General features: G+C 44.0%; 1 protein-coding gene, 1 long non-coding RNA gene and 8 other non-coding genes across 12 annotated transcripts; all 10 read right to left on the bottom strand.

The window, feature by feature from the left end:
- Window positions 1-562: 562 nt before the first annotated feature.
- Window positions 563-11,860, bottom strand: LOC149462814 (uncharacterized). 3 transcript variants are annotated; one of them, XR_016312577.1, is made up of 15 exons: window positions 11,786-11,860; window positions 9,286-9,321; window positions 8,117-8,153; window positions 7,857-7,906; window positions 6,514-6,549; window positions 6,190-6,234; window positions 5,553-5,571; window positions 5,182-5,205; window positions 4,255-4,293; window positions 3,386-3,548; window positions 2,536-2,577; window positions 2,320-2,367; window positions 1,631-1,677; window positions 920-964; window positions 563-723 (listed from the first exon to the last, which is right to left on the bottom strand). It is a non-coding gene; the product is annotated as an uncharacterized LOC149462814 (long non-coding RNA). The 3 variants fall into 3 exon arrangements; XR_016312576.1 differs by having other exon boundaries at window positions 2,540-2,577; XR_016312578.1 differs by lacking the exons at window positions 8,117-8,153; window positions 9,286-9,321; window positions 11,786-11,860 and having other exon boundaries at window positions 2,540-2,577; window positions 5,553-5,582; window positions 7,857-7,912.
- On the bottom strand, window positions 2,434-2,509 carry LOC149462822 (small nucleolar RNA snR60/Z15/Z230/Z193/J17). The gene has a single exon (XR_016312582.1). It is a non-coding gene; the product is annotated as a small nucleolar RNA snR60/Z15/Z230/Z193/J17 (small nucleolar RNA).
- Window positions 3,241-3,315, bottom strand: LOC149462821 (small nucleolar RNA snR60/Z15/Z230/Z193/J17). Its single transcript, XR_016312584.1, has one exon. It is a non-coding gene; the product is annotated as a small nucleolar RNA snR60/Z15/Z230/Z193/J17 (small nucleolar RNA).
- On the bottom strand, window positions 4,138-4,202 carry LOC149462820 (small nucleolar RNA SNORD75). Its single transcript, XR_016312586.1, has one exon. It is a non-coding gene; the product is annotated as a small nucleolar RNA SNORD75 (small nucleolar RNA).
- On the bottom strand, window positions 5,423-5,497 carry LOC149462819 (small nucleolar RNA SNORD47). The gene has a single exon (XR_016312588.1). It is a non-coding gene; the product is annotated as a small nucleolar RNA SNORD47 (small nucleolar RNA).
- Window positions 5,661-5,724, bottom strand: LOC149462818 (small nucleolar RNA SNORD78). The gene has a single exon (XR_016312587.1). It is a non-coding gene; the product is annotated as a small nucleolar RNA SNORD78 (small nucleolar RNA).
- LOC149462817 (small nucleolar RNA snR60/Z15/Z230/Z193/J17) lies at window positions 6,608-6,690 on the bottom strand. The gene has a single exon (XR_016312583.1). It is a non-coding gene; the product is annotated as a small nucleolar RNA snR60/Z15/Z230/Z193/J17 (small nucleolar RNA).
- Window positions 7,972-8,051, bottom strand: LOC149462816 (small nucleolar RNA SNORD79). Its single transcript, XR_016312580.1, has one exon. It is a non-coding gene; the product is annotated as a small nucleolar RNA SNORD79 (small nucleolar RNA).
- On the bottom strand, window positions 11,535-11,614 carry LOC149462815 (small nucleolar RNA SNORD74). The gene has a single exon (XR_016312581.1). It is a non-coding gene; the product is annotated as a small nucleolar RNA SNORD74 (small nucleolar RNA).
- Window positions 11,861-18,092: 6,232 nt separating the features above from the next.
- Window positions 18,093-24,045, bottom strand: MRPS14 (mitochondrial ribosomal protein S14). Its single transcript, XM_089676339.1, has 3 exons — window positions 23,888-24,045; window positions 21,288-21,455; window positions 18,093-18,426 (listed from the first exon to the last, which is right to left on the bottom strand). Exons 1-3 carry the CDS (start codon window positions 23,930-23,932, stop codon window positions 18,244-18,246), a joined length of 396 nt encoding a protein of 131 aa, XP_089532465.1. The 5' UTR covers window positions 23,933-24,045; the 3' UTR covers window positions 18,093-18,243.
- Between the last annotated feature and the right edge of the window lie 47 nt (window positions 24,046-24,092).

The raw sequence follows: 24,092 nt of genomic DNA, 5'->3' as shown, positions 1-24,092 counted from the left end.
ACTAGTTGCAGTAATCAGCAACCTATAATGGCACTGAGTGCAGGAAGCAATCTGACACAGATATCTCTAGTGATCAGTGCCAATATACACTCATTGTACTAAATATATGGATTACTAGGTTAACCCTTTGGCTTGGAATAGGTTAACTGCCTAGTGTTCATTGCGTGCAGATTTTACCAAGCAATGAGCAGTTTTACTCCCAGCTTTGCAGAAAACACTGCTGTCTGTTGAGAACCCTGTGTGGGGTTGTCATTTGTTTAGGCCATCAGTGGATTGCAGCTATAAAAATAATGGGCCAGGACCTGGTTATTGCCTTATGCTGCAGCAAATTGCAGCGCATGCCCCCTTACCTGGAAATATTAAGGTCACATATGCATTTTGGTGCAGGGGGCTGTCCTGTTGCAGTAAAAGTGTGGTCCTGAACATTGTCTAGCACCAAACTCCGGCCTACCATAAGCAACATTTCCAATTTACATAGACCTTACAGAGTTCCTTCCCCATGAATTGTGGTACACAAGCAAGAGTACACAATTGTTATCCAATCATAAAAAACAGGAAACAGTTTTCTAATTTAGTCTGCAAATTTTATTGCCATTTAGCATGACATTCAGTATACAGTATGTCCTGCAGAGATGTGAAGCCAACACATCAGAACTTTAACCACTGTAGAACCAAGTGCAGAAATGTAGAGATGTGCCTTTAGGCTGTTTTCCACCATGAAATCTGTAAAATTAGAAACAAATTTATTGTAGTTTAACAAAAAAAAAGAAGAAAAAAAAAAAAAAAAAAAAAGTACTCAATAGTCAGTCACAGGGAAGTCAGTACTTTTACTTTCATCTTTAGTCAGTGAGAGAGTTCAAAGTATTTGTCATCATATATCCCCATAAAAAAAACGCAACAATTTACATATTACACTTACCAGACAAATCTTGACATCCAGCTTTGTGTGCTTATACATTGATAGCTGGAAAAAAAAAAAAAAAAAAAAAAAAACCCAAGTGTTAATTCCTTTGTGGTTAAAGCAGATCTGCGTTCTTCATTAGGGTGTTGGGGGAATAACTTTCTGCACAGCACGCACACTTGCTTAAATGAAAAGTATATCCCAGGAGGTGGAAATCCATGGATGCCCAACTTCCAGAACCTGCTGACTGCTTGGTGCCAGATAAAACCACAGCATATATTCAAAGGTCTACTGGAGTCCAAGCCTTGATGGGCCGGGGCTGTTCTGGTGTCAAAAAGGAGGACCTATTCTTATGTGGGCAATGTTACGGCTGACCTGTGTTCATGCCGAGTCACATGCTCACCTACACCTGAGTACTGGGTCTTCACTTTGCTCATGGGGGCTGAACAGAGCTGAAGCATCGAAAAGGGAAAGCATAGGTTGCAGGAGTGGAATTTTAAATAACCTTGTTTGTCTTGCATGGCAAAGGAAAGTACTACCAAGCTATATGCAATATGGTGTTAGCAGAACACAAGGGACAGTTACAATGTATTACTATGTAGGCCAATGTAACCTCAGAAATAAGTGAACAGTAAGGTTGAAATCAGGTTTCATATGGCAGAATAGTTTTCTTCACTAGTTACAGTAAAATGAGAAATTGTGCATTCAACCTGAACATGCTTCACGTACCATAGTTCCAGCTTGATCATTACTCCTGGTGACTCCTGAAAGGAAACCTGGAAAAAACAAAAAAAAAAAAAAAAAAACACTGTTTAGGGGGAACAATTTAAATTCATTGATAAGATTTGACCTAGTCTTTGTCTGCATCAGTGGGTCACAATGTCCTCAAAGTAATCAGAGACCTGATTCATAAAGTCATCATTTACAGACCATTGAAAATGAAAAGCATATCAGCTGCGCTAAGATGCAGCCATTGGGGGCTATTCTGACAGTTCTAGGGCAAGTCTAAGCAACTTAGCAAGTCACCTTAGAATAAGACTTGGTCCAAACCAGGCAACACCTCTAATACTGTCATTATGCCACCACTCACAAAACAGGCAAGCAACACAAGTGTACCAATTGAAGAATGAACCTAGTTAGCTGGCATGGGTCAAAAAGTAGAATTTCTAAGAATGCCCAAGTCTTAAAAAAAAAAAAAAAAAAAAAAAAAAAAGGGAATCTCCCCACTCTTAGCTATCCTACCCAAAGGGGGGGGGGTTGCAACTAAACACTTGTTACACAGGTGTGGCAGAATAGGTAACTGGAGGGTCAGTGTTAGGGAGGTCACTTAAAGCCAGATACTTTGCTTCAATGCATGGGGGGGACAAAACAAACCCCACACACTAGTTCAGCACAATGACTAGAGCAAATCCACTTACCACCTTTAAAAGCGTCCTCCCGACAGGGCATTCAAGCTGTAGCCAGGCCTACAAAAGAAACATACCAATGAGCTCAATACTGTGCCTGTGCCCAAGTAAGGGATAAAGATTCTAAGGATGTATCAGATAGGAGCGAAAGACTGTTCTTCACAGTAAATCAGCTGAACTATGTTATCATCATATACAATAATGCTATACAATGGAGGAAATGCTTACCCACCCCTTCAAGTCTTAAGGTGGCATGCGAACTAGCCAGGCCTATAAAAGAAGCAGAGAACAGGTTGATATAGTAGAGCACAATAGTGCAGTGTCTATAGATCAGCAGAATTTAGAGGGAAACTGCTTATGCCCTAAAGTCAGTCAGTTTTTTCATGTTGAAGTTATATTGTTGCTTCCATGTCAATGCCCTAGGTCTACAAACCATGGACCTCCAGCAGTTGAAGTACTACAAGTCCCATCATGCCTCTGGGAGTCTTGCAAGGCCTCATGGGGACTTTCAGTTCAACACCTGGAGGGCCATAATTTGGAGACCCCTGCCCTAGCATACAGCTTGAAAGTACTGCTTCCAGCAGACATTACAGAGGTTTCTGCCTTTGACATGTGGCCACATTTCCTACACTACAATCTAATCACCTTACATGGTAAACCTCTGCCATGCCTTTTAGCTGTAATGCTGAAACTGGAGCTGAGAGAACAATTAAAAAAAACATGACTGCAATGCCATCACCATCTTGGCTTAAGTGGTAGCTTTAAACTCCCATTAGCTTGGGCAGGATATGTGCAAGTGCTAAGCCTAAACAAAGCAAACAGTTGTCCAGGGTGCAGGTGCCAAGCTTACAACACTGCCAATGGTTAGGCACAGCTAAAATTTGTATCCAAGGGGCCAGTGTACCCAGAAAAAATATACTCAAAGCTTGACATAGGTTCAATCAGATAGGAGCGAAAGATGTTCACCACTGTCAGTCTGATGAACTATAAAATCATCATGTTAAACCTGCATACAAGCCATTTAGATTCTCACATCCCCTCCAAAAAAAAAAAAAAAAAAAAAAAAAAAAAAGCTTACCTTCACATAGTATGCTCTTGAAGTTTCAACTCCTGAACTTCCATCTTCAAGCAGCTAGTTACAGCTAAACAGTAGAAACCGCATCGCATACATCAGAAGTAGGTTTTTCATTCTTATTCAGAGAGATTTCCATTGATAAAAAGTAGCAAAATCATCATGGTATCTGTAAAATACAAACATGTTTTTAGAAGCAGTCACATTGATGTTGGCTGGCTTTGTACTACAGAATCTAAGATCAAAAATGTGTTTATGTAAATAAAATTGAAGATAAAAATATACCACTCAAGCACACAGCATCTTGTTCAGCATCTTAACACATGTAAAATTAAATCCACATACAGACCAAACAACTGACTGCACCGTGTTAAATGACAAAGTACAAAACTAGGTGGTTGACAGGTTTTGCACGAGTTCAGGTCACAACTACAAAGTTTTTCCAACAGAGCAATCTTAACTGCAGGCAAGTTCATCCCCACATAGGTAGAAAGTCCTGTAAACAGTTTCACAAAGGACAAACTTGTGGCCATATAAAAAAATTACAAAGCATTTTGAGCCCAAGTTATGCCAAGACATTACATGGTCCCAACTAAAGGGCCTGACTTTACCAAGTGAATGCCATGTAAGCAAAACTATAGAGCGGTTTGGTTAGAAGCTGTGCAATTAAGCATTTCCTTTAACATTCAGTTTCCACAAAACCACAAGAGTTTGACAACTGCACTTGACACGATATGCAGTAGTGTATGATCTGGTTAAGCCTCAGTGTTTTCAAAGATGTCAGAAATCACTTCTGTCCACTACTCTTACAGCATCATTGGCTTATTTCTGAAAGTTACATTTTGAAATCCAAGATAGTGTCAGGCAATTCTTACCCATTTAGCCACAGTGTTTGTTTGATAAATTGGCATGAACTGTAAAGGGGGGAAAAAAGAAAAAAAGAAAAAAAAAAGTAAGGTTAGTTTGCTTTCATCTGCCTTGCAGATATTTTATCCATAACAGTACATTAAAAGTCCTTCCTTGCAGGCAGGGCATTATTGCATGCGTATTAATCTCAGTAAGGCAGCCCATACATATTAAACAGGTTGCCAACACCCCCCCCCCCCCCCCCCATGCCCTGAAACCCCAAATATGACTAATTTGAGAATGCCATGAACCACAATGCTTGTCTACTGCAGTGCCAATCTGGATGGCACCAAAAAGGAAAAGCAATCCTAGTCCCATCACAGCAAGTGAACAGATTGTATATAGAGGCAATCACCGGACTAAGATTGCCAGCACTAAACACAGGAATCAAATTGTTAACCGATGCATGTGGATCTGCTTAATGCATTTAGAAAAAGCATGGCAGTCTTACTCTGTGGTGTTCAGAGGAATGACACCTGCAGCACCTTAAGGCTGAACTACACGGCTTTTCAGCAGCACAGCTCAGAGGCCGTTTCATTTTTCAAATGAAAGTCACCCATCTATCCATGCTTTTTGTAGAGAAAATTATCCCTAACATTTCAAGCCGTGGCCATCTGAAGAGATGTGCAGCATTAAATTCCAGGAATCCATTTGCCTGTTGCTCAGGCAGGATGGTAAGCCTAGCTTCAAAAACCTCCTGGGGATATAGGGTATCATTTGCCTAGGCCTGGAAATCTGGAGTAGCAACAGGGGCTCTTGGCCAGTTAAGAAAGGTTTCTAAAGATCCATCAAAAGGCAGGTGCTTGCTTTGCATCTGTAGGTCATATTGAAGCACAGTTCCTTTCCGCATGTGATGACAAGCATCAATAACCAAGAAGCCCTCATTGACAACTCACCTCTTCAGGCACACATGTGGATACCTGCAGAGAGATTTGAGACACGTTAGCCAGAATAAAAACAGCTTTACATTACCATAATCTTTAAAGGAATTCTTTAATAGACCGAGACAACTGCAAGCACAACATTTTAGGGGACAGCAGCAGATTAGAGATTCTAAAGGCTGCAACTTGTGGCTGTTTTAGGGATCATTTTTCTTGCTTTCAAATCATTAAGGATTCCCTATAAAATTCTGGTAGTTACCTCAGAAAAAAGTGGAACGGTTAATGGTATAATCAGCCTTATCATATGGCAGAATCAGTTTCATCATTGGTAACCGACACAAAAAAAATAAAAAAAAAAAATTGTTAAGAGTTATGCAGGTACTCACCAAAAACTTGAAGTTCCACCTATGATGCGCCTAGAAAAAAAACAAACAAAAAGCTAGTTAGTACCCCTAAAGCAGGTCATCAGTACATGCACAATACAATTGTGGGTTTATGTCAGAAGTAACACAAGTCCACATACATATTTCAGGTCAGACATTTGGAACATCATTTGAAACCCAAAAAAAGGAGCACAATACTTTAAACATGACAGCTGCAGAATATGAACATAATTTGCCCAGTCAGAATTACAAGCCTGAAGCACCCCAATCAGAAAAGGCAGCCTTTAAAAAAGGGGCATAGGAATCACCATACTGGCTCACTTTACCCACATTATACAAACTGCCCTTCAAGTCCTATATCACCACATGCCAACACTGCAACCTATGACTGGGGTTGTTCAAACAGACTTACACACTGTAGTGGGGGATAAGACCCCCCCCCGCGCCCCCCCCCCCCCCCCAAAAGTAAGGGCATCTTGCTGCCTGAGTGAACCAAGAAAATAAGTGTTTGAGACTTACAGCACACAAGCCAACCAAGCAACAAGTATGCAGTACCAAGCACACAATTACAAGGCCTATAGAGTATAAAGTTTTGCTCAACTAGATCATAAATGGAGCTGCTGCAATATCAGTATCTTACCTTGAAGCCCAATGAGAAGTCTTATGCAGAAAGGGCCAATACCATCTGTAATCAAAAGAAATGACTATTTAGTAGGTGGCAAGTTACAGCTCAGCTACAAAGTCTAAAGCAATGGAGTCAGATAGAGCTAATAAACAGACCTCCATGGGGTTGTCAAGTCTGTTAAAGAATCATCATTTCAGCAAACCAATAATCTCAGGCAGTGTATGCATCAATGAAGGTGTGACAGGCAGTGATCCAGGAGATGGCATATACCCAAGATGTAACAGTTTGTAACCCAGCAAATCTATAAACTCTCCCCCACCTCAAATGCAGTATACTTACCGATTAGGTCATCCTGTAGATTTCTGTCCACACAACCTGCAGAGAAACACCGATTAGCTGAGTTTTTCAACATTTTGTTCTGCCCTTCCCAGGAGACAGACATCAGATAGGAGCGAAAGACAAGCTAAATTCATCACTGATCATCTGCTGAACTATGGGCTCATCATGGTGTCTGACATTTGATTACTTCTCCAGAAGTAGAGTCCTCTTAAAACCTTGCTTAACAGCTCTACAGCAAGCAGTGTGAATCTACAATGGTTACATCAGTATGTTCTGCATATGCCATTTGCACAGTCCTAATGTACAAAGACACCCACACGTGTGAATGCTAAACTATTGTTCTAGCCACTGTATGCCATTAGCAATGGACAGGCAGACCTGGCATGGCTCACATGGACCTGAAGTGATCACAAAGATGGAAATAAGGTTTCTAAGAAACACTGTCTGCAGCACACATTAAGACTGAGGCTAAAGCACATCACGTCTATCAAGTATAACTAAACTATTGCTTTAGTTTTGATAGAATGGAGTGTGATTAGAACATCTGTTTTGTACTGCTGTCTGACAACATTAGGAAGACTCACCCTACCTATTTTCTCATGTTACCTGTATAGCTAAGTGAAGTGAAATGGGTAGCACTGTGGCCAAGTGGTCAGCATTTCAGTTTAAAAGCACTGGGGTTGACTTTTAATCCCAGCCAGAACACTATCTGCATGGGTTTCCTTTGGGAAGGTGGGAGGAAACCAGAGTACCCAAAGACAAGCTGGTAGAATTGGCTCCTGTCTAAATTGGACCCAATACATGTATGTGTATGAATGTTAAATGGGACCTTAGACTAAGCTCCTTGAGGGCAGGGACTGATGTGAATGTACAACACATAAAGGATTGCTTAAATTGATGGTGCCATACAAGCACCTGTAAGAAAAACCCAAATTTCGGGTTATCACTAGAACAGGGCTAGAGGTTACATATGCCCATGGTGACCCCATCTTATTTTCAGCTATAGGACAGGAAGTGAAGGCAAAGAGCAAAAACCTTGCAGGGATTATAACCCTTTAACTACATTAAAAACTGAATAAAAATAGTTTTGCCTTTAGTTCTACTTAAGTTAGACTGTCAGATTGTCACAGCATTAGAACAAATCTTGTGCTTTGCAGCTAAATTTTTTTTTTTTGGGGGGGGGGGGAAGAAATGCTAGACATGGGCCAAATTTTGCACTCCAACTTTAATAAATAAAGCAATACGTTTAGTAGCCAGATACAGCTGATACTACAACATTCCATAATTCCCTATTGGCAGTGCATGAGGGCTCTACATATCAATTATGAAATCAAATTACAAACCTTGTGTCCCTCCATGTCTATAGATCATGTTGGCATGGAACATCTTTGATCTAAAATAAAGAAAAACAACTTGAAGGGAAAATGTACAGATGGAAAGAAGCTTCCCCATTTTCTACACTGCATCAGAACACAAGATTTCCCTCAGTCTTATTCAGAGAGATTCCCATTGATTATTTCAAGTCATCATGTACAGCATAAGCTCTCATATCAGGCAGAAAAAAAAAAAAAGCCACACACGCAACACAAAAACACCAACTTACCCAAGTGTTCTGCAGCATGATAGACTGGGCTCCACATCTAAAAAGAAAAAATGCTCATTAGGGGAAGCATAGACATTAGTGGGCCATTTCATGCTTTTCTTTGCAATGCCTCAGAACATAGGTGGTAAGCTCTCTCGTCATTCTGGCAGTCAAGAGTAGCAAATAGAGTCATCACAGTAGCATTACACAACCCACTGTATAGTTAGGCCCTGAGCATCTCATTCTGTTCGAGACCCTGGAGAGAATTTACTATAGGCAAAGACCGTTTTCACTTTGCAAGGGAATGCTCCCTTAGCATGGCAAGATGTGATTCTCTGCTGACTTCCATCATCTCATGTGCATGAAAATGCTCTCTTCTTGCAGGTGATTATTTTTCAAAGAAAATTCACCAAGCTCCAGAAATATTCCCTTGAAAACTGAGCAGCCACTAACTTTCCTTTAGCAAGTCAACACCTGCCTGGGGGGTTCCTGTGCACCTTTACCCAAGTTTTATCAGTAGCCTTAATTTCTACCAAAAAAAGCAATTCACTACTTATATTTAAGAATATTGGGAACTGAAGGTCATTTGACTAACAGTGGTGCAAACAAGAACACCTGCATGTACACAAGGATAAACCGGCACCCCCATTACCCCTGCTGTTCTGGATAAGCAGACACCTGTTGTCTCATTCCCCCCCACCACTGTGATCACCCTCCCTTGTCCACATTGGGTGGACTCAGCTGCCTGAGCTCCCCTGCTGGTCTGGGCTCCATACAGAGACTGGGGGTACCCCTTTTCCACAACCCTGGGTGGGAGTGCCACCTCAACTTTGGAAACCAAGGTCATAACTTGCATAATTAGCACATCTTTAAAACGACCAAATGATTTAGGCAATAGGCACCCATCTGGTAAAAAGGACAGATTAACTCACTGGGGCCAATTTACTAAAACTGGAAAGTGCATAATCTGGTATAGCTGTGCATGGGAGCCAATCAGCTACTAACTTCAGCTTGTTCAGTTAGGCTTTGACAATAAAACCTGAAAGCCGATTGGTTTCTATGCAGAGCTGCACCAGATTCTGAACTTCCCAGTTTTAGTAAATCAACCCCATTGTGTACTTCTATAAGAGACTAAAGTTACGTTTTTAAAGACTGGTCAAATACATACAGCAAAGTCACATTGAACTTACATGCATGCTAAACCGCGAGGGAATCCAAGTGATGACCTGTAACAAATCAAATTCAAAAAGATAAATATCTTACAGTGAATGATTACAGCTTACAAGAAAGATATACCAAAAATCTGAACCTGGGCTGACAGGGCAAGATGGCCATAGCCGACCTCAGTGACAGTGGCTCAAAAAAAACACAAAAAAAAAAAAAAAAAAAACACAACGCAGAATTTTAATTCAATGCATCAAGGTAACAATGACTGGGATTTCTCACATTAATCCAGTGATGTGCATGAGAGCAGTGGCTCCTCCAGGTCCTCTCAATAGCTCACAAAACAGGAGACATTTGCTCCTGCTGTCAATCACAACCAGTGAGCCAATAAGGAGAGAGGACAAGCCATGTTCTGTATGAACACACTTTGCCAGAATGACCAACTCCTGTGCATATATACAGAAGATGTCATCCATCAATGACCACGAGGTCACAAATCCAGCTGCTAGGGAGGGGATGAGAGCAGTCAGTGAAGGCTGCCACTGGAAAAGGAGCATAGCAGGGAGTTTATTTCTACTCTGACCACATATTACCAACCCCCAACTGCAAGTGTTGAGTCCTGGAAGCACAGGCAGGCAAGTTGCAATAATCACTTGTGGACCACCCCCATTGTACTTTTACTGTTACAGGGTGGCTGCTCTGCACTGGATGACATACATGAGCCAGCATGTGCAGGTAGGGGGCCCACTGCACAATCCTTATAGGGTTTTTTTTTGTTTTTTTTAACCAAAAGACAGAATACATTCTGGCCTAAAGTATGATTTTTGATTTTAAAATTATATAATAAAAAACCTCAGTGGTGATCAAATACCATCAAAAGAAAACCATTTGTGAAAAAAAACCCAAAAATATATAAATTTAATTTGGGTACAGTGTTGCATGACCATGCAATTACCAGTTAAAGTAGCACATTGCTGAATAGTATAAAAATGGCCTGGTTATGAAGGGGGTAAAACCCTGCAAATCTCAAGTGGTTATACTGCCTCTTCCATAGCAGAGGGTCAGCAACCAGTAGATTAGGACCTGGCCTTGCTGACCCGCCACCCCAGAGCATTGGAGTGCAATGCAGAGGGACTACTTGTCAGTCTGGAGCTGAGCCCTATAAGCCGATTCCTCCTCTGTAGTGCCGGCTCCTGTCCCATGCGGAGGGATACCAACTGCACTCTACCTCTGATCCCAGCTAGCGCTCTCAGTGTTGCCAGCAGCAGGAAGGTAGATCTTCAGGTCAGTGTGAAGCAATGCATTGGGCACAGTATAGGGCTGATGTCACACTGATGCACTTTGGTTTCCCCACCCCGTGAGTGCAGTGTCCCGGCAGCTTTCCTGGTGATTGCTGCGCCTAGTGCTAGACCATTATATCCTGCGAGGTTGATGCACTTCCTGAAAGCACCAAAACCCTGAATGCAGAAAAGTGCATCACACCCGCAGGACATAGAAGTCTGAGAGCGCAGACAACCCAGGAATGTGACAGATGCACTGAGCCGCACCCACGATGCAAGAAAACTGCAGGGCATCAGTGTGAAAGCAGCCCTATAGGGGCTCAGAACAGAAAGGGTTCATTTACATTTGCAGGGGGGGGGTGTAAAACCCCATAGTTAAGGCATGTTTTTACCACTCTGGCCCCAACCAGACCTCCTCTGGTTGCAGTGGCCAGGGGTGTACACATCACAGCAGCATGAGTTACACGCCATGTCATGGTTGGTGGGGAAAGTGAATGAGGCCGCTCTGCAACCTGGTGCAGCACAGCATTGTATGGCTCTCACCATCTGCTTTAACCCCTTGGACCCCACAGAAGCATGCAGGTAAGGGGGGCTGGCAGACTGGCCTCATTTACTTGAATGGGTCTCCATGGACAGACAGTAGCACCCACCAATAGGAACAGGGGGTGTTATTCCTGCTGCATGTGCACACCCCTGGCTACGCCTCTGAAAAGCGATCCAAGTGTTCTGACAAGTGATGAGGCGATAGGTCACCTCCTCACCACCTCATTTAACCCCATAACGGCCCTGCAATGCACATGACTGCCACACGGGAGTACAACTGCGAGGGATGTAAAGGAGGTGAGGAGGCGACACCGGACCGGCGATCCAACATGTCTCCCAGGAAGACCTCCACCGCCCTAAGCTCGCCCAGCCGGATCTATAGGCGGAGGAAAGGTTCTCCACAAACAGGGCAGAACAGGCGGTGGGTGTGCAGGCCGCAGGAGTGGTGGGGGAGGCGCCGCTCAGAAATGTTGGTACGCATCATGGTCTCTCAGATGTCCCTACCAACATAGATATCATCATGTCAGCACCCCGCCCACCACATCATGTGACCGACCCCACTACTACACTCCGCACCATCCACCTCCATCCTCCCTCTACACCGCTCACAGCCGCTCCCGACACAGCCCAGGTACACAGCGGGGCAGGAGCGGAGACATGCGGCAACTATTGCGAGAAACCGAGCCGGAGTCACCCCACTCACCATCTCCCGACACGGCCTGGGACAAAGAGAACTCAATGGAGCTTCCGACCGATAATATATACCGGAGTTCCCCGGATGTGAGGTCACCGGGCTCTGAATGGAGGATCGGACTGGGCGTGAAGGTCCCGCCTCCAGACACCCCCCCCCCGGGGCGGGGCCAAATAAAAACTGAGCGACGGGAAGGTGTTCGTGTGCCGAGGACTTTCCGCTAACATATTATTGCGCTCTCCTCCCTGTACTCTGCGCCCACCTACCTCTACACTGTGCACACCTACCTCTACCTCCTACCTCTACACTGTGCACATCTACCTCTACCCCCTCCCTGTACTCTGCGCTCACGTACCTCTACTCTGCTCCCACCTACCTCTACCCTGTGCACACCTACCTCTACCCCTTCCCTGTACTCTACGCCCACCTACCTCTACACTGTGCACACCTACATCTACACTGTGCACACCTACCTCTACCCCTTCCCTGTACTCTGCTCCCACCTACCTGTATACTGTGCACACCTACCTCTACCCCCTCCCTGTACTCTGCGCCCACCTACCTCTACATTGTGCACACCTACCTCTACCCCCTCTCTGTACTCTGCACCCACCTACCTCTACACTGCACACCTACCTCTACCTCCTCCTGTACTTTGCGCCCACCTACCTCTACACTGTGCATACCTACCTCTACCTCCTCCCTGTACTCTGCACCACCTACCTCTACTCCATCCCTGTACACTGTGCCCACCTACCTCTACACTGTGCTCACCCACATCTACTCTCTCCCTGTACACTGTGCTCACCTACCTCTATACTGGGCCCACCTACCTCTACTCCCCTCCCTATACATTGTGCCCACCTACCTCTACAATGTGCCCACCTACCTCTACTCCCCCTCCCTGTACACTGCACCCATCTACCTCTACCCCCTCCCTGTACACTGTGCCCACCTACCTCTACTCCCCCTCCCTGTACACTGCGCCCACCTACCTCTACCCTCTCCCTGTACACTTCGCCCCCTACCTTTACACTGTGCCCACTTACCTCCACCCCCTCCCCTCCTCTCCTGGGCATACTTTCCACTGACCACCAATTTAAAGAACATTCTTCCCACACTGACCACCAGTGTAAGGGACATCTTACCCACTGACCACCAACGGAAGGGGCAGTCTTCTCACAGACAAATAATACAAGGGGAATTCTTCCCACTGACCATTAATGTAAGGAACATGAGCCAACAATGTAGGAAGTATTCTTCTTGTGGGCCTCCAATGTAAGGAGCATTGCTCCTTCTGACCATCAATGTAATGGGCCCCTTCTTCCCGCTGACACCATTGAAAGGTGCATTTTCACTTTTGTACCACACTCCAAAGACATGCTGGTAGGTGAATTGGATCCTGTATAAATTGGCCCTAGTATGTGTATGTATGAATGTAAGTTAGGGGCCTTAGATTGTACACCCCTTGAGGGTTAGGGACTGATGTGAATGTATGGGGCCCCATGAGATGCCCCTAGTACTTTTCATAGGCTTTTTTGGGAGTGGTTTGAGTGTGAGTGAGAACACAGGGGCCCTATGATCCCCTATTGTCTGGGGGCCCCATGAGTTGTCATTCAGCCCCTGATTCAGAATGAATGGTAGCTCTGCGCATCTGGTAATAGCACTGCGATTCAGTTGCGGGTGTGGAAACAGATGCAATTCTGGCACCTACAACCAGCCTGTATTCACTTGGAGGTCAATGTCATTACTACCTCATATACAGGTATGTACTGTACATATACTTGTGCAGCAGTGTTTTGACCAGGGGCAGACTGACAACTCATGGGGCCCCTGGGCAATAGGGGATCATGGGGCCCCTGTGTCCTTGCCCAAACTCAAAAAAGCCTATGAAAAAGGTACCAGGGGCATCTCATGGGGCCCCCTACTGACCCCGGGCCCTCGGGCAGTGCCCGGGTTTCCAAATGGTCAGGCCCTGGTTTTGACTATACTATGTCCCCATACCCATGAGGGCTCTCTACAGGAAAGGGAAACAGATACATCTTGGGGAGCCAGTCTTCATTTTGAGGACTCCCAGGTAAAAGAATCCAGCCACCATACCTGGGCATGTGTTGAATCTGGAGGAACTTTTCATTCCATAGTGGCAGCATTGCTGCCAAGGACTGAACCTACTGGTACTGAGCACCTGCCAAGCACTACACACTAGTGGTAGGGGACATTTTTTTTTAAAGCGGGGGTGTCCAACCTTTTGACCTTCCAGAGCTACACTGGAAGAAGAGGAATAGTCTTGGGCCGCGCATAAAATACACTAACAATAAGGATAGCTGATAAGTAGAAAACTTTGGGTAGATCACATATGTAACATCTCCTCAATGCACTTTTTAAATGGGCAACTATGTGGCAAATGAGGTTTAATGTTGATAAATGTAAGGTTATGCACTTGGGGGCTACGAATATGCATGCATCATACATACTGGGGGAGTACAACTGGGGGAATCAATGGTGGAGAAGGATCTGGGGGTTCTGGTAGATCACAAGCTTAATAATGATATGCAATGCCAAGCTGCGGTTTCTAAAGCGAGAAAAATCATCTCTTGTATTAATATGTTATAGACTCCAGAGAGGGAGATATCATATTACCCCGATACAAATCATTAGTAACACCTCATCTGGAATATGCAGTTCAGTTTTGGGCACCAATTCACAAAAAGAAAATTGGGGAACTGGAGAAAGAACAGAGAAGGGCAGCCAAACTGATAAGAGGCATGGAGGAGCTCAGCTATGAGGAAAGATTAGAGGAACTGAATTTATTCTCTCTTGAGAAGAGGAGATTAAGGGGGGATATGATCAACATGTATAATACATCAGTGGTTCATACAGTGAACTCGGTGTAGAGCTATTCACCTTGAGGTCATCACAGAGGACAAGGGGGCACTCTTTACGTCTGGAGGAAAAGAAATTTAATCTCCAAATACGGAAAGGTTTCTTCACAGTGAGAGCTGTGAAAATGTGGAATAGACTCCCTCAAGAGTTGGTTCTGGCCAGCTCAGTGGATTGTTTAAAAAAGGCCTGGATTCTTTCCTGGATACACAGAATATAACTGGATATTAACATTTATAGGTAAAGTTGATCCAGGGAATATCTGATTGCCTCTGGGGAGATTAGGAAGGAAGTTTAATTGCTGCAGGAGCAAATCAGATCATGCTTTGCTGGGTTTTTTGCCTTCCTCTGGATCAGTTGTGGGTATAGGATTATAACTTTTTTTTTTAATGGTTGAACTGGATGGACTTTTTTCTTTTTTCAGCCAGACTAACTATGTAACATCACAAGTTAATGATCACAGATATAGATAATGTATGTAATAAAACTAAATTTTAATTGTAATATTTTTTATTATAAAAGTAAAAGAGGGCAACATACAGCTGCATGGCCGTATCTATGAAGGTTCTGGGGTGGGCTCCTCTCCCCATATGCTATGTGGAGAGGTTGTGGGTGGGGCCCCAACTGAAATTTGGGGGTAGGGAGGTATAGCCCTCCCCAGCACCCCCCTAGATACAGCCATGCAGCATTTACTTTCCTGGCGCTATCGGGAGACCCTGTATTCACTGTTGCCAGTGCTATTAGAAAAATGGCAGCCCTGGCACCCCCCCCCCCCAGCTGTGACTGTGCCTGGATTATCAGTGCTGGCTACTGCAGCTGCTATGCTTGCACGGCCTCCCTCTATATGTGCTTGTGCCTAGTTTATTCCTGCTGGCCGCCATGGCTTTTATGCTTGCACAGGGTCCCTCCTGACATGTCCAGACCGATGAACTCTTGGGCCGCTGGGAGGACACCCCTGTTTTAAAGGCTTAGTTCATCTTTGTGACTGTGTTTCATGTTACACTCCTATTTAGGATGTGTCATTAAACATTGTTGGATTCCCACCTCCACACCTTAGGATAACTCTACTTTCACAGTACACACTTTCTGAAGGCACTGGTCACCTGGCTGTCACTGGGTTCAGTACGTTGACTATGTACTAGTTTTGGGTCACTGCCTCCAAAGTAAATATAGTGATTCAAATTCATTATTCAAGCTTTTGATCTTAAGGATTGGCTTCCATCCTTTCCTGTCAAATGACACAGTACTATATCTGTGAGTGCATCTTGTGTTTTTCAGCATCAGGCTATTGTTTCCCAGATTTGCAAGTCTTCTGTTCACATGTTCTCAAAGTTTTACTAGGTGGATATTCATGGCTCATCTGCCAGCTTCATGTGTACAGTCCATCAGGTGGATCTCTGAGCTGCATGTAGTCCCCAGTTCTGTGGTTTGCTTGTGGGCTTTAGTGTCCTTCCTTTTTTTCTTGCTCCAGACTTCCCCCTTCTGGGATTGGTTTTCCTGGGTGACATCCCCCAGGTAGATCACTCTCTGGTGGAAGTAAATCCCTGTGATCAGGTGGAAACTATTGCTTTGTCCTGGGGTGTATTGCCTGTGGCATCTACAGATTCCTGGACTTAGCAGTGGCTCCTCTCTTACCGTTCTCTTTGCATGGGTGTGTGTCTGGCGCTGCTCATGCTGCTGGCCATGTTCCAGAATGGCTCAGTGCAAGGCAATAATGTAATTTCCCTCATCCCACTGTCACAAGATTCCTATTGGTAGAGACTATCTGCATGGTTATGTAGCAACTGTACACCACTTTGGGGGGTAAAGTAGATGGGGGATGAGTCAAGTTAGGCCAATTTGTATTTGAATTTCCTGTTGCATACTTACCTGCTAAGGATCAAGCCATTTCTCCAAACAGGCATCCTGTAGATTGATCTCCTCATGGACTGTCATAACCATACAGATTGCCTACTCTGTTGAAAGTCTCTCTCCACCTCGTAAGATGAAGGACATTGGACTAGGGTGGTGGTAACATCCTGGCCCAGATAATCTAAAGTATTGGCAGAGGTTGTTTGTAGAGCAGTAAGCTGTAGCTCTTACAACATGTTTATATGCCACTAAAAGCTAGATGGGACCTTGGGTCCTAGGAATATCATGAGCATCTTCATCCTCATTGCCGCTGTGGCACAATATTAAAAACGAATGCAGCAGCAATTTTTTGTGTTTGGTGTCATTCATTTTCCTTTCCCTCTCGTTAGGCCAATGCTAGTTAGACGCTGTTATGCCGTGATGTAACGCTGAGCACAAGACTTTTTGTTTCATGAGTCTAATCATGGAACACTGGCTAAAGGAGAATCATTTCAATTCACCAGTCTAGATAGTGGTTGCCCTATAGGGTATAGGGGGTGGAGTGCAGATGTGCTGCAGAGCCAGGAAGGGAAAATTACTACAAGTATCAATTACTACAGTTCAAATTTCTTGGAGTTCATTGAGAATAAAAAGTCCCACCCCCCCTATAATGCAACATTATGCATTTTAGCGCAATGCAACAGATGTCAACGCAACGCATAAGCTATCCTGTGAAAACGAAGTACGCTTTAACGTGCCCTAAAATGCATGTCAACTGATGTCAAAATGTATTTCAACAGACGTCAGTGCTCAGCAAAAATGGATGGAAATGTACATCCATTTTCCATACATTTTAGAGCAAATCAGTCTGAATTGGCCCTTATGCAGGACATAGACGGGTCGTTTATCGGCCGAATTTTCATCCGCGCGAAATATCGGCTGATAATCAAGCCGTTAGTGTGGCCAGCCCGTCGGCCGGTTTTCGCGGATCTCTTCATTTATTTTTATCGGTCATGCTGGAAAAGCCGACATGGGTGGCAGCATCGGCAACTGGGCCGAACGATTTTTCGTTTATCGGCCGAAAATTTGGCTGATCAACGGCCCGTCTATGGCCTGCCTTAGAGAGTCTGTTTGAATGTAAGGAGACAAAATAGTAACAAAGTTACAGATGTTGCAAAAGACACTAAAACATTGCCAGTTCACACTGACCTGTGCTAAAAATGTATGGAAAATGCATGTACATTTCCATCCACTGACATACATTTTGACACCCGTTGACATGCATTTTAGTGTGTTAAAGTGTACTTCATTTTTACAGGATATCCTGTACATTGCATTGACTTCCGTTAACATACATTGCGTTAAAATGCACACCTGTTGCATTTTAGTGCAACGCAGCATTACAGTGTGAATAGGGCACATTGGATATTGTTTTTCAGATGTCCTTCCATTATTCTGCATTTTACAGCTGTGCTAAAATGCAGATCAGCGGTGTGAATTGGCCCTAAAAAAAATGCAATTGTTTTGTAAATATCATCATATCATTATGATTATATAACTAAAAGGTAGATGCATTTATTTCAAATAACAAAAGCAGCTTGATTGAAAATACTGAACAACAATAATAATATTTTATTAGGTGATCATATAAAAAAAAAAAAAAACACATGCTGTACAGCACACCATGTCACAAGAATGTGAAAAGTGCAATGTCCAAATTTAGGGTAGTTATCATTGCTGTAGCCTCCTTAATCTAGTTGTTACCACATGGCCCTCTGCACACCAGAAATCATATTGTGGTCTGCAAAGTGGCGGAATACTATTCTGCTCATTCGCCAACGCCTCTTAACACCACGAGCACGTGAGGTGAAAACGCAGCGGTTCCGAATTCTCACTGGACAGCTATCCCTGGGCAGTGTGGCAATCTCCTTATCTGCTATATCCTGCAAAAAAAAAAAAAAAAGTAACCACATCTGTTATAAGGACACTAGTTAATGAAACTAAATACATGTACAGCTAAAACTTTTCTTTTTCATTTTAGGTAGAATTATTCGTATGATTATTATTATACAGGATTTATATAGCGCCATCGGTTTGCTCAGCGCTTTACATTATAGTGGGAGACAATACAGTAACAATACAGTTCAATACAAGAGGGAATTGAGGGCCTGATCCTTGGAGCTTACAATCTAGGAGGGAGGGGTGAGTGGCACAATAGGTAAAAACTGTGGGGGTTGGAAGAGTAGAGGATTCCAGTATTAGCAGAGGGTGGGATAGGCTTCCCTGAAGAGGTAGGTTTTCAATGATCGCCTAAAGGTAAGTAGAGTAGGTGATAGTCTGATAGATTGGGGTAGGGAGTTCCAGAAGATGGGTGACGCCCTGGAGAAGTCTTGGAAACGAGTGTGGGAAGAGGAGATAAGGGAGCTAGAGAGTAGGAGGTCTTGTGAGGAGCGGAGAGTACGGTTTGGGTGATATTTAGAGATAAGATCGGTTATGTAAGTTGGGGCAGTGTTGTGGATGGCTTTATATGTCATTGTTAGTGCTTTGAATTTTATCCGTTGGGCAACTGAGAGCCAGTGGAGGGATTGGCAGAGAGGGGTGGCAGATACAGAGCGGTTAGTGAGGTGGATGAGCCTGGCAGCAGCGTTCATGATAGACTGAAGGGGGGATAGCCTGCGATGAGGTAGGCCAATAAGGAGGGAGTTACAATAGTCAAGGCGTAATATAACAAGGGAGTGAATAAGTTGCTTAGTGGTTTCCGAGGTTAGGAACGGTCGTATCTTGGAGATGTTGCAGAGGTGAAGTCTACATGATTTTGTCAGCGATTGGATCTGGGGCTGGAAGGACAGATGGGAGTCTAGGATTACACCTAGTACCCTGGCGTGAGGGGATGGGCTGATGATTGTGTTATTGATCTTGATGGAGAATTCAAGGGAGGGGGCACGGGCTGGGGGGAATACTAGGAGCTCAGTTTTGGAAAGATTGAGTTTGAGGGAGTGGAGTGACATCCAAGCCGAAATGTCACTTAGTAGGCTAGCGATGCGGGTGGAGACTGAAGGGGTGAGGTGAGGAGTAGACAAGATAGATTTGTGTATCATCAGCATAGATATGGTACTTAAAGCCGTGGGAGTTTATCAAGTGACCGAGGGAGGAGGCGTAGATGGTGAAGAGAAGGGGTCCAAGGACAGAACCTTGAGGGACCCCTACAGAGAGAGAGAGAGTGAAGGGGAGGTGGTAGCGTTATAGGTAACACTGAAGGAGTGCTGCGATAGGTAGGAGGAGAACCAGGAGAGAGCGGAGTCTCTGAGGCCAAGAGAGTGGAGTTTTGAGGAGGGGATGGTCCACCTCCTAGAATGAGATAGTCTGTCTGTGTTAAGAGGGGTTTTCATCACTGTCTCTAAGAAACAACAGAAAGCGAGAGGGAATCTACACAATGGGAGGGCAATTCCTTTGTTTGATAACTGTCACCAATGAAAGATTTCCCCTCACTTTCCGGTATAGAAAGAGCGACTATCCATAATGGGGACACAAACAGCAAAGAAAACCTGACATGTTCTAACCTCTTTTACTATACTATCAAAACGGAAAAAAAAATATATACACCTATAAATACACTTGAAATGATACAGATGCAAGCAATATTTCACTTATGAGATTTCCCTGCAAATGAAAGACGACATCCTCCTCCCCCAAGTACTACAGACGGAAGCTGGGAGAAAGGTAAGTGCACTAGTTGACATTTCCCTCTGCAGGTCTTTTTTTTAAAGCTTTTATGCAGTGTTTCAGTAAGGCAAAGCACACTTAAATAGCAGACCTTGCACTTTAGCTGCAAGGTCCGCTTTAGGCTGGTTCTTGTCTTGGCTAGCAGGTACGCATATTCACAATCTTTACAGAGCTCCGCAGTAGCCTGAGATCCTAGAGTGCTCCACACAGGAATCTGCCATCAAAGTTTGCATGATTGCCGTATAACCCTTCCCCCTTTGCTGCCCATACTTCTTTTTGGTTATAAAATGTTATGATTGACCTCACTGGCCAACATACTACTCTTCCAAACTGCCTGCAAAAATGAAGGCCTCTTGTACACGGATGCACATGGATGCATTAGTTTACTGGTATTTACACACAGGACCTTGCTGGCAGAAAGATCCGTAGGTTCTCAGTTTAAAGGAACAAGCATTCCAGCATATTGATCAGTAAATAGAACCTTACAATTATTATGCATTGAAAAACAGATCTTTTTCTCAATTGTATGCATGCATAGGCATGTCCTCAGATGCAGATTTTTGGTTCCGGATATAAATGCAGTGTATAGGTATACGCACCTGTGTGAATGTTTTTGTCTGCATTGAAAACATTGGAACTGAATGCAGATCCGTAAATAAAAAATATTTGTTACTGCGATTTTCTTTTTTTTTTTACAGCCATGTGTATGGAGGCCTTAGTAAAAACCAAAAATAAAACAAAAGAAAGAAAACTGAAGGTTGCAGGTGCATAAAAACATAAGTAAAATTCTTCATTCTCTTCTAGCTGCCAATGTTTCAATTTACACGCTACTTGCGTATATGTGAATAAATTACTGCACTCCAGATTTTCTATTTGTTTATTCCTCTGAACAGATGCATTGTAGATTTTTGCTCAGCTGTGTGCATTGTCCCATTGAAAACAATGCATCTATGTTCAGAGCTGTCAAAAAAAACAAACAAAAATGCTACATTGTTACAAACATGCTACAAAGTGGATTTCTTTGTCTCAGAAAAAAAACTAATATTTTTCTTTCAAATGCAATCAACAAACTGCAAAGTACCTGAAGATCCTTGGGCAAGATCTGGTTTTTCCTCAAAGCATTGATCCTTAATCTTTCATCGGCATATTCATACATGACATTCCTCCTCTTCACATCTCTCCACATTCGCCAGTCTACATGATTACTTCTCACTTGGTTTGTGAATGTTGGAGAGAGCCAAGGAAGCAGCTGTGGAGAGAAATTTACACATTCGGGATTATTTATTTATTACAGGTACTTATATAGCGCCATCAATTTACGCAGTACTTTACATATATATTGTACATTCACATCAGTCCCTAACCCTCAAGGGGTGTACAATCTAAAGGCCCTACCTTACATTCATACGTACACATACCAGGGACAATTTAGACACGATCCAATTCACCTACCAGCATGTCTTTGCAGTGTGCAAGGAAACCGGACTAAAACCACGCAGGTACAGGGAGAACATGCAAACTCCAAGCAGGTGGTACCATGGTTGGGATTTATACCAACGATCCTAGTACTGCCAGGCAGATGTGCTAACCATTTAGACACTGATTTACTAAAACTGGAGCACTCAGAATTATTATTATTATTATACAGGACTTATATAGCGCTGACAGTTTGCTCTGGTGCAGCTGTGGATAGCAGCCAATCAGCTTCTAATTTCCGCATGTCCAATTAAGCTTTGACAATTAAAACCTGGAAACTGATTGGTTTCTATGCAGATGTGCACCATGTTTTGCACTCTCCAGCTTAAGTAAATAATCCCCAGGGCCAGTTCACACCACAAAAACGCACTCTGGGTGCATTCCAGATATGTTTTTGCTTACAGTTCACACCACAGTTCCGGTGCAGTTTTATGATCAATCTAGAGTTTACTGAAGTGCTATAAAATCTAAACAGAAAAAAAGGGCAAAAATAGGTTACATAAACATTAACAATAGTAGAATAGAAAACAGAAAAATACAGGGTTGGGGGAGAGGAAGGAAAAAAAAAAAAGGGGGGGGGGCAAATCTAGGCCCCCAAGGGGGTAAAGGTAGCAGAAGCCAGGAGAGCACCATACACAACAATAGAGACCAGCCCGGGGTGAAAGAAGGTGGAGGGGGTACTCCAGGTCTGGCAGCAGCATTTGTGAGTGCCCAATACATTCTGCATTGCAATACATTAAATGGAGCCCAGAGGAAACATGAAGAACAACACAGCCGGGGTGGTGGGCACGCACATGCATGTCCCCTACCTGGAAATGCTGGATTACATACGAAGTGGTTCTAAAAAGTTTTGTAACACACCAACAGATGGCAGCGGCAGCACAAAGCTGCACGCACAGTCGCATGGAGCACCAACCTTCATAAGTCAGCGTGCTAAAAGACATCATCCTGTGTACATCAGGAGCTGTGCTACTGGTGCAATTCTGACCACGTGTGTTACCACAACTGCCACTTCATCATGGATAGCAAGTTAGAACAAACGTGAAATTCTGCATGAAACCTGTACTCCCAGGTTTTGTCACCGGTAATGATCCTCGACATGAAGGATGGGTCATCCAATGACAGAGTTGCTGGCAGACTTTGATGCACTGTTCCTTCTGCTCTTGGGTCAGCAGCCTGGGGATGAACGTGGCAGCACCACGGGTAAAAGTTCCAAGCTCACGTGAGGATTGCCTGGACTGTTCCGGATGACACACCGACAATGGCAGCAATGCTGTGGATTGTTCTCCGACGACCGTCATGTGCAAGTTGCTGAACGGTTTAGACATTTTCAGAGCTTGAACACGTTGAAGGTCTTCCTGATCTCTCATTGTCTTCCAGTGATGTTCGTCCACTATTGAAGTGCGGCATCACTGTAAACTTGCCAAATCATGTCAAACGTCTGTGTGGCAGATTTGCCCAGTTTCACATTTGCCCTTTGTTCTGATTTTCTGCCCATGATGAAATAGCAGACGCGGTGACACACGTAGTCATGGACTGTTTGATACACCCTCGTACATCTACATGATCCAGCACAGAGGACCCGCACTGTAGCAGTATATGTACAGTCCACATGTGGTTAATAATGGCACTATAATACAACGTGTATTGTACATGTACCACCACCTGATCATTCATCTGGCACTAAAACATTGTTGCAAAGCTTTGGCTGGAGTGGAGAGGGATTAGAACCCCTGTCAGGTATTTATTGCTGCCTGTGGCCCTGTTAGGGAGATTCACCCTATTTGTCCTGTTTACCATTATCAGTGAAAGTGAAAGGAAACCCCACATTTTGGGTTGTCCCCTGAACAGGAAGTGAGGGGAAATCTTCCAATGGGGACACCAGTTGTAGCGACACTCTGGGCTTCCCTCTCACTTCCTGTTGTGGCCATGGGACAGGAAGTGAAGGGAAATCGCCCCAATGGGACACAGATGGCAAAAAAACTGACAGAATTCTCCCTTGCTCTTTAAAAAAAAAAAAGTTCTACCTATAATAATCCATCATCTGCTGAGGATCAGCCCTGACATGCGCTCTAGCATTAGAAGTATCTGGGATCTCAGGCTGGGTCATATTATATGAACTCTCCCTGTGTCTCCATACACATGCCCCCCGGCCCATTGTGTATATAACCTCTCCTCCAGCCCTCGTCCCGTCCTTGCACTCACCTGCCGGGCACTACGAAACACAGAACCCAGCAAGGACGCCGCCATCTTGCCCGGACTGTCAACTCAAGGGCTTCCAACTTTATTGTTCTGAACAGTGTGCGCTCATTGCGGTGAGGGGCATGCTGAGGAAGTTGCCGACGGTCACTATGCTAATTAGAAACCCAGGCTCGTGCAATTTGATGTTCAATAATCATACACTATGCAT

The sequence above is a fragment of the Staurois parvus genome, unplaced genomic scaffold (genome assembly GCF_062004578.1).
Source record: "Staurois parvus isolate SC_StPar_1 unplaced genomic scaffold, SC_StPar_1.0 ptg000166l, whole genome shotgun sequence".
Taxonomy (NCBI): domain Eukaryota; kingdom Metazoa; phylum Chordata; class Amphibia; order Anura; family Ranidae; genus Staurois; species Staurois parvus.
This window is presented reverse-complemented; position numbering and strand designations above follow the sequence as displayed.

Coding starts and splice junctions, on each gene's coding strand:
- MRPS14 (XM_089676339.1), bottom strand. CDS start 23,932: ATGGCGGCGTCCTTGCTGGGTTCTGTGTTTCGTAGTGCCCGGCAG. Junction 21,456..23,887: donor TGTTTCGTAGTGCCCGGCAG/GTGAGTGCAAGG, acceptor TTCTCTCCACAG/CTGCTTCCTTGGCTCTCTCC. Junction 18,427..21,287: donor TCTTGCCCAAGGATCTTCAG/GTACTTTGCAGT, acceptor TTTTTTTTGCAG/GATATAGCAGATAAGGAGAT.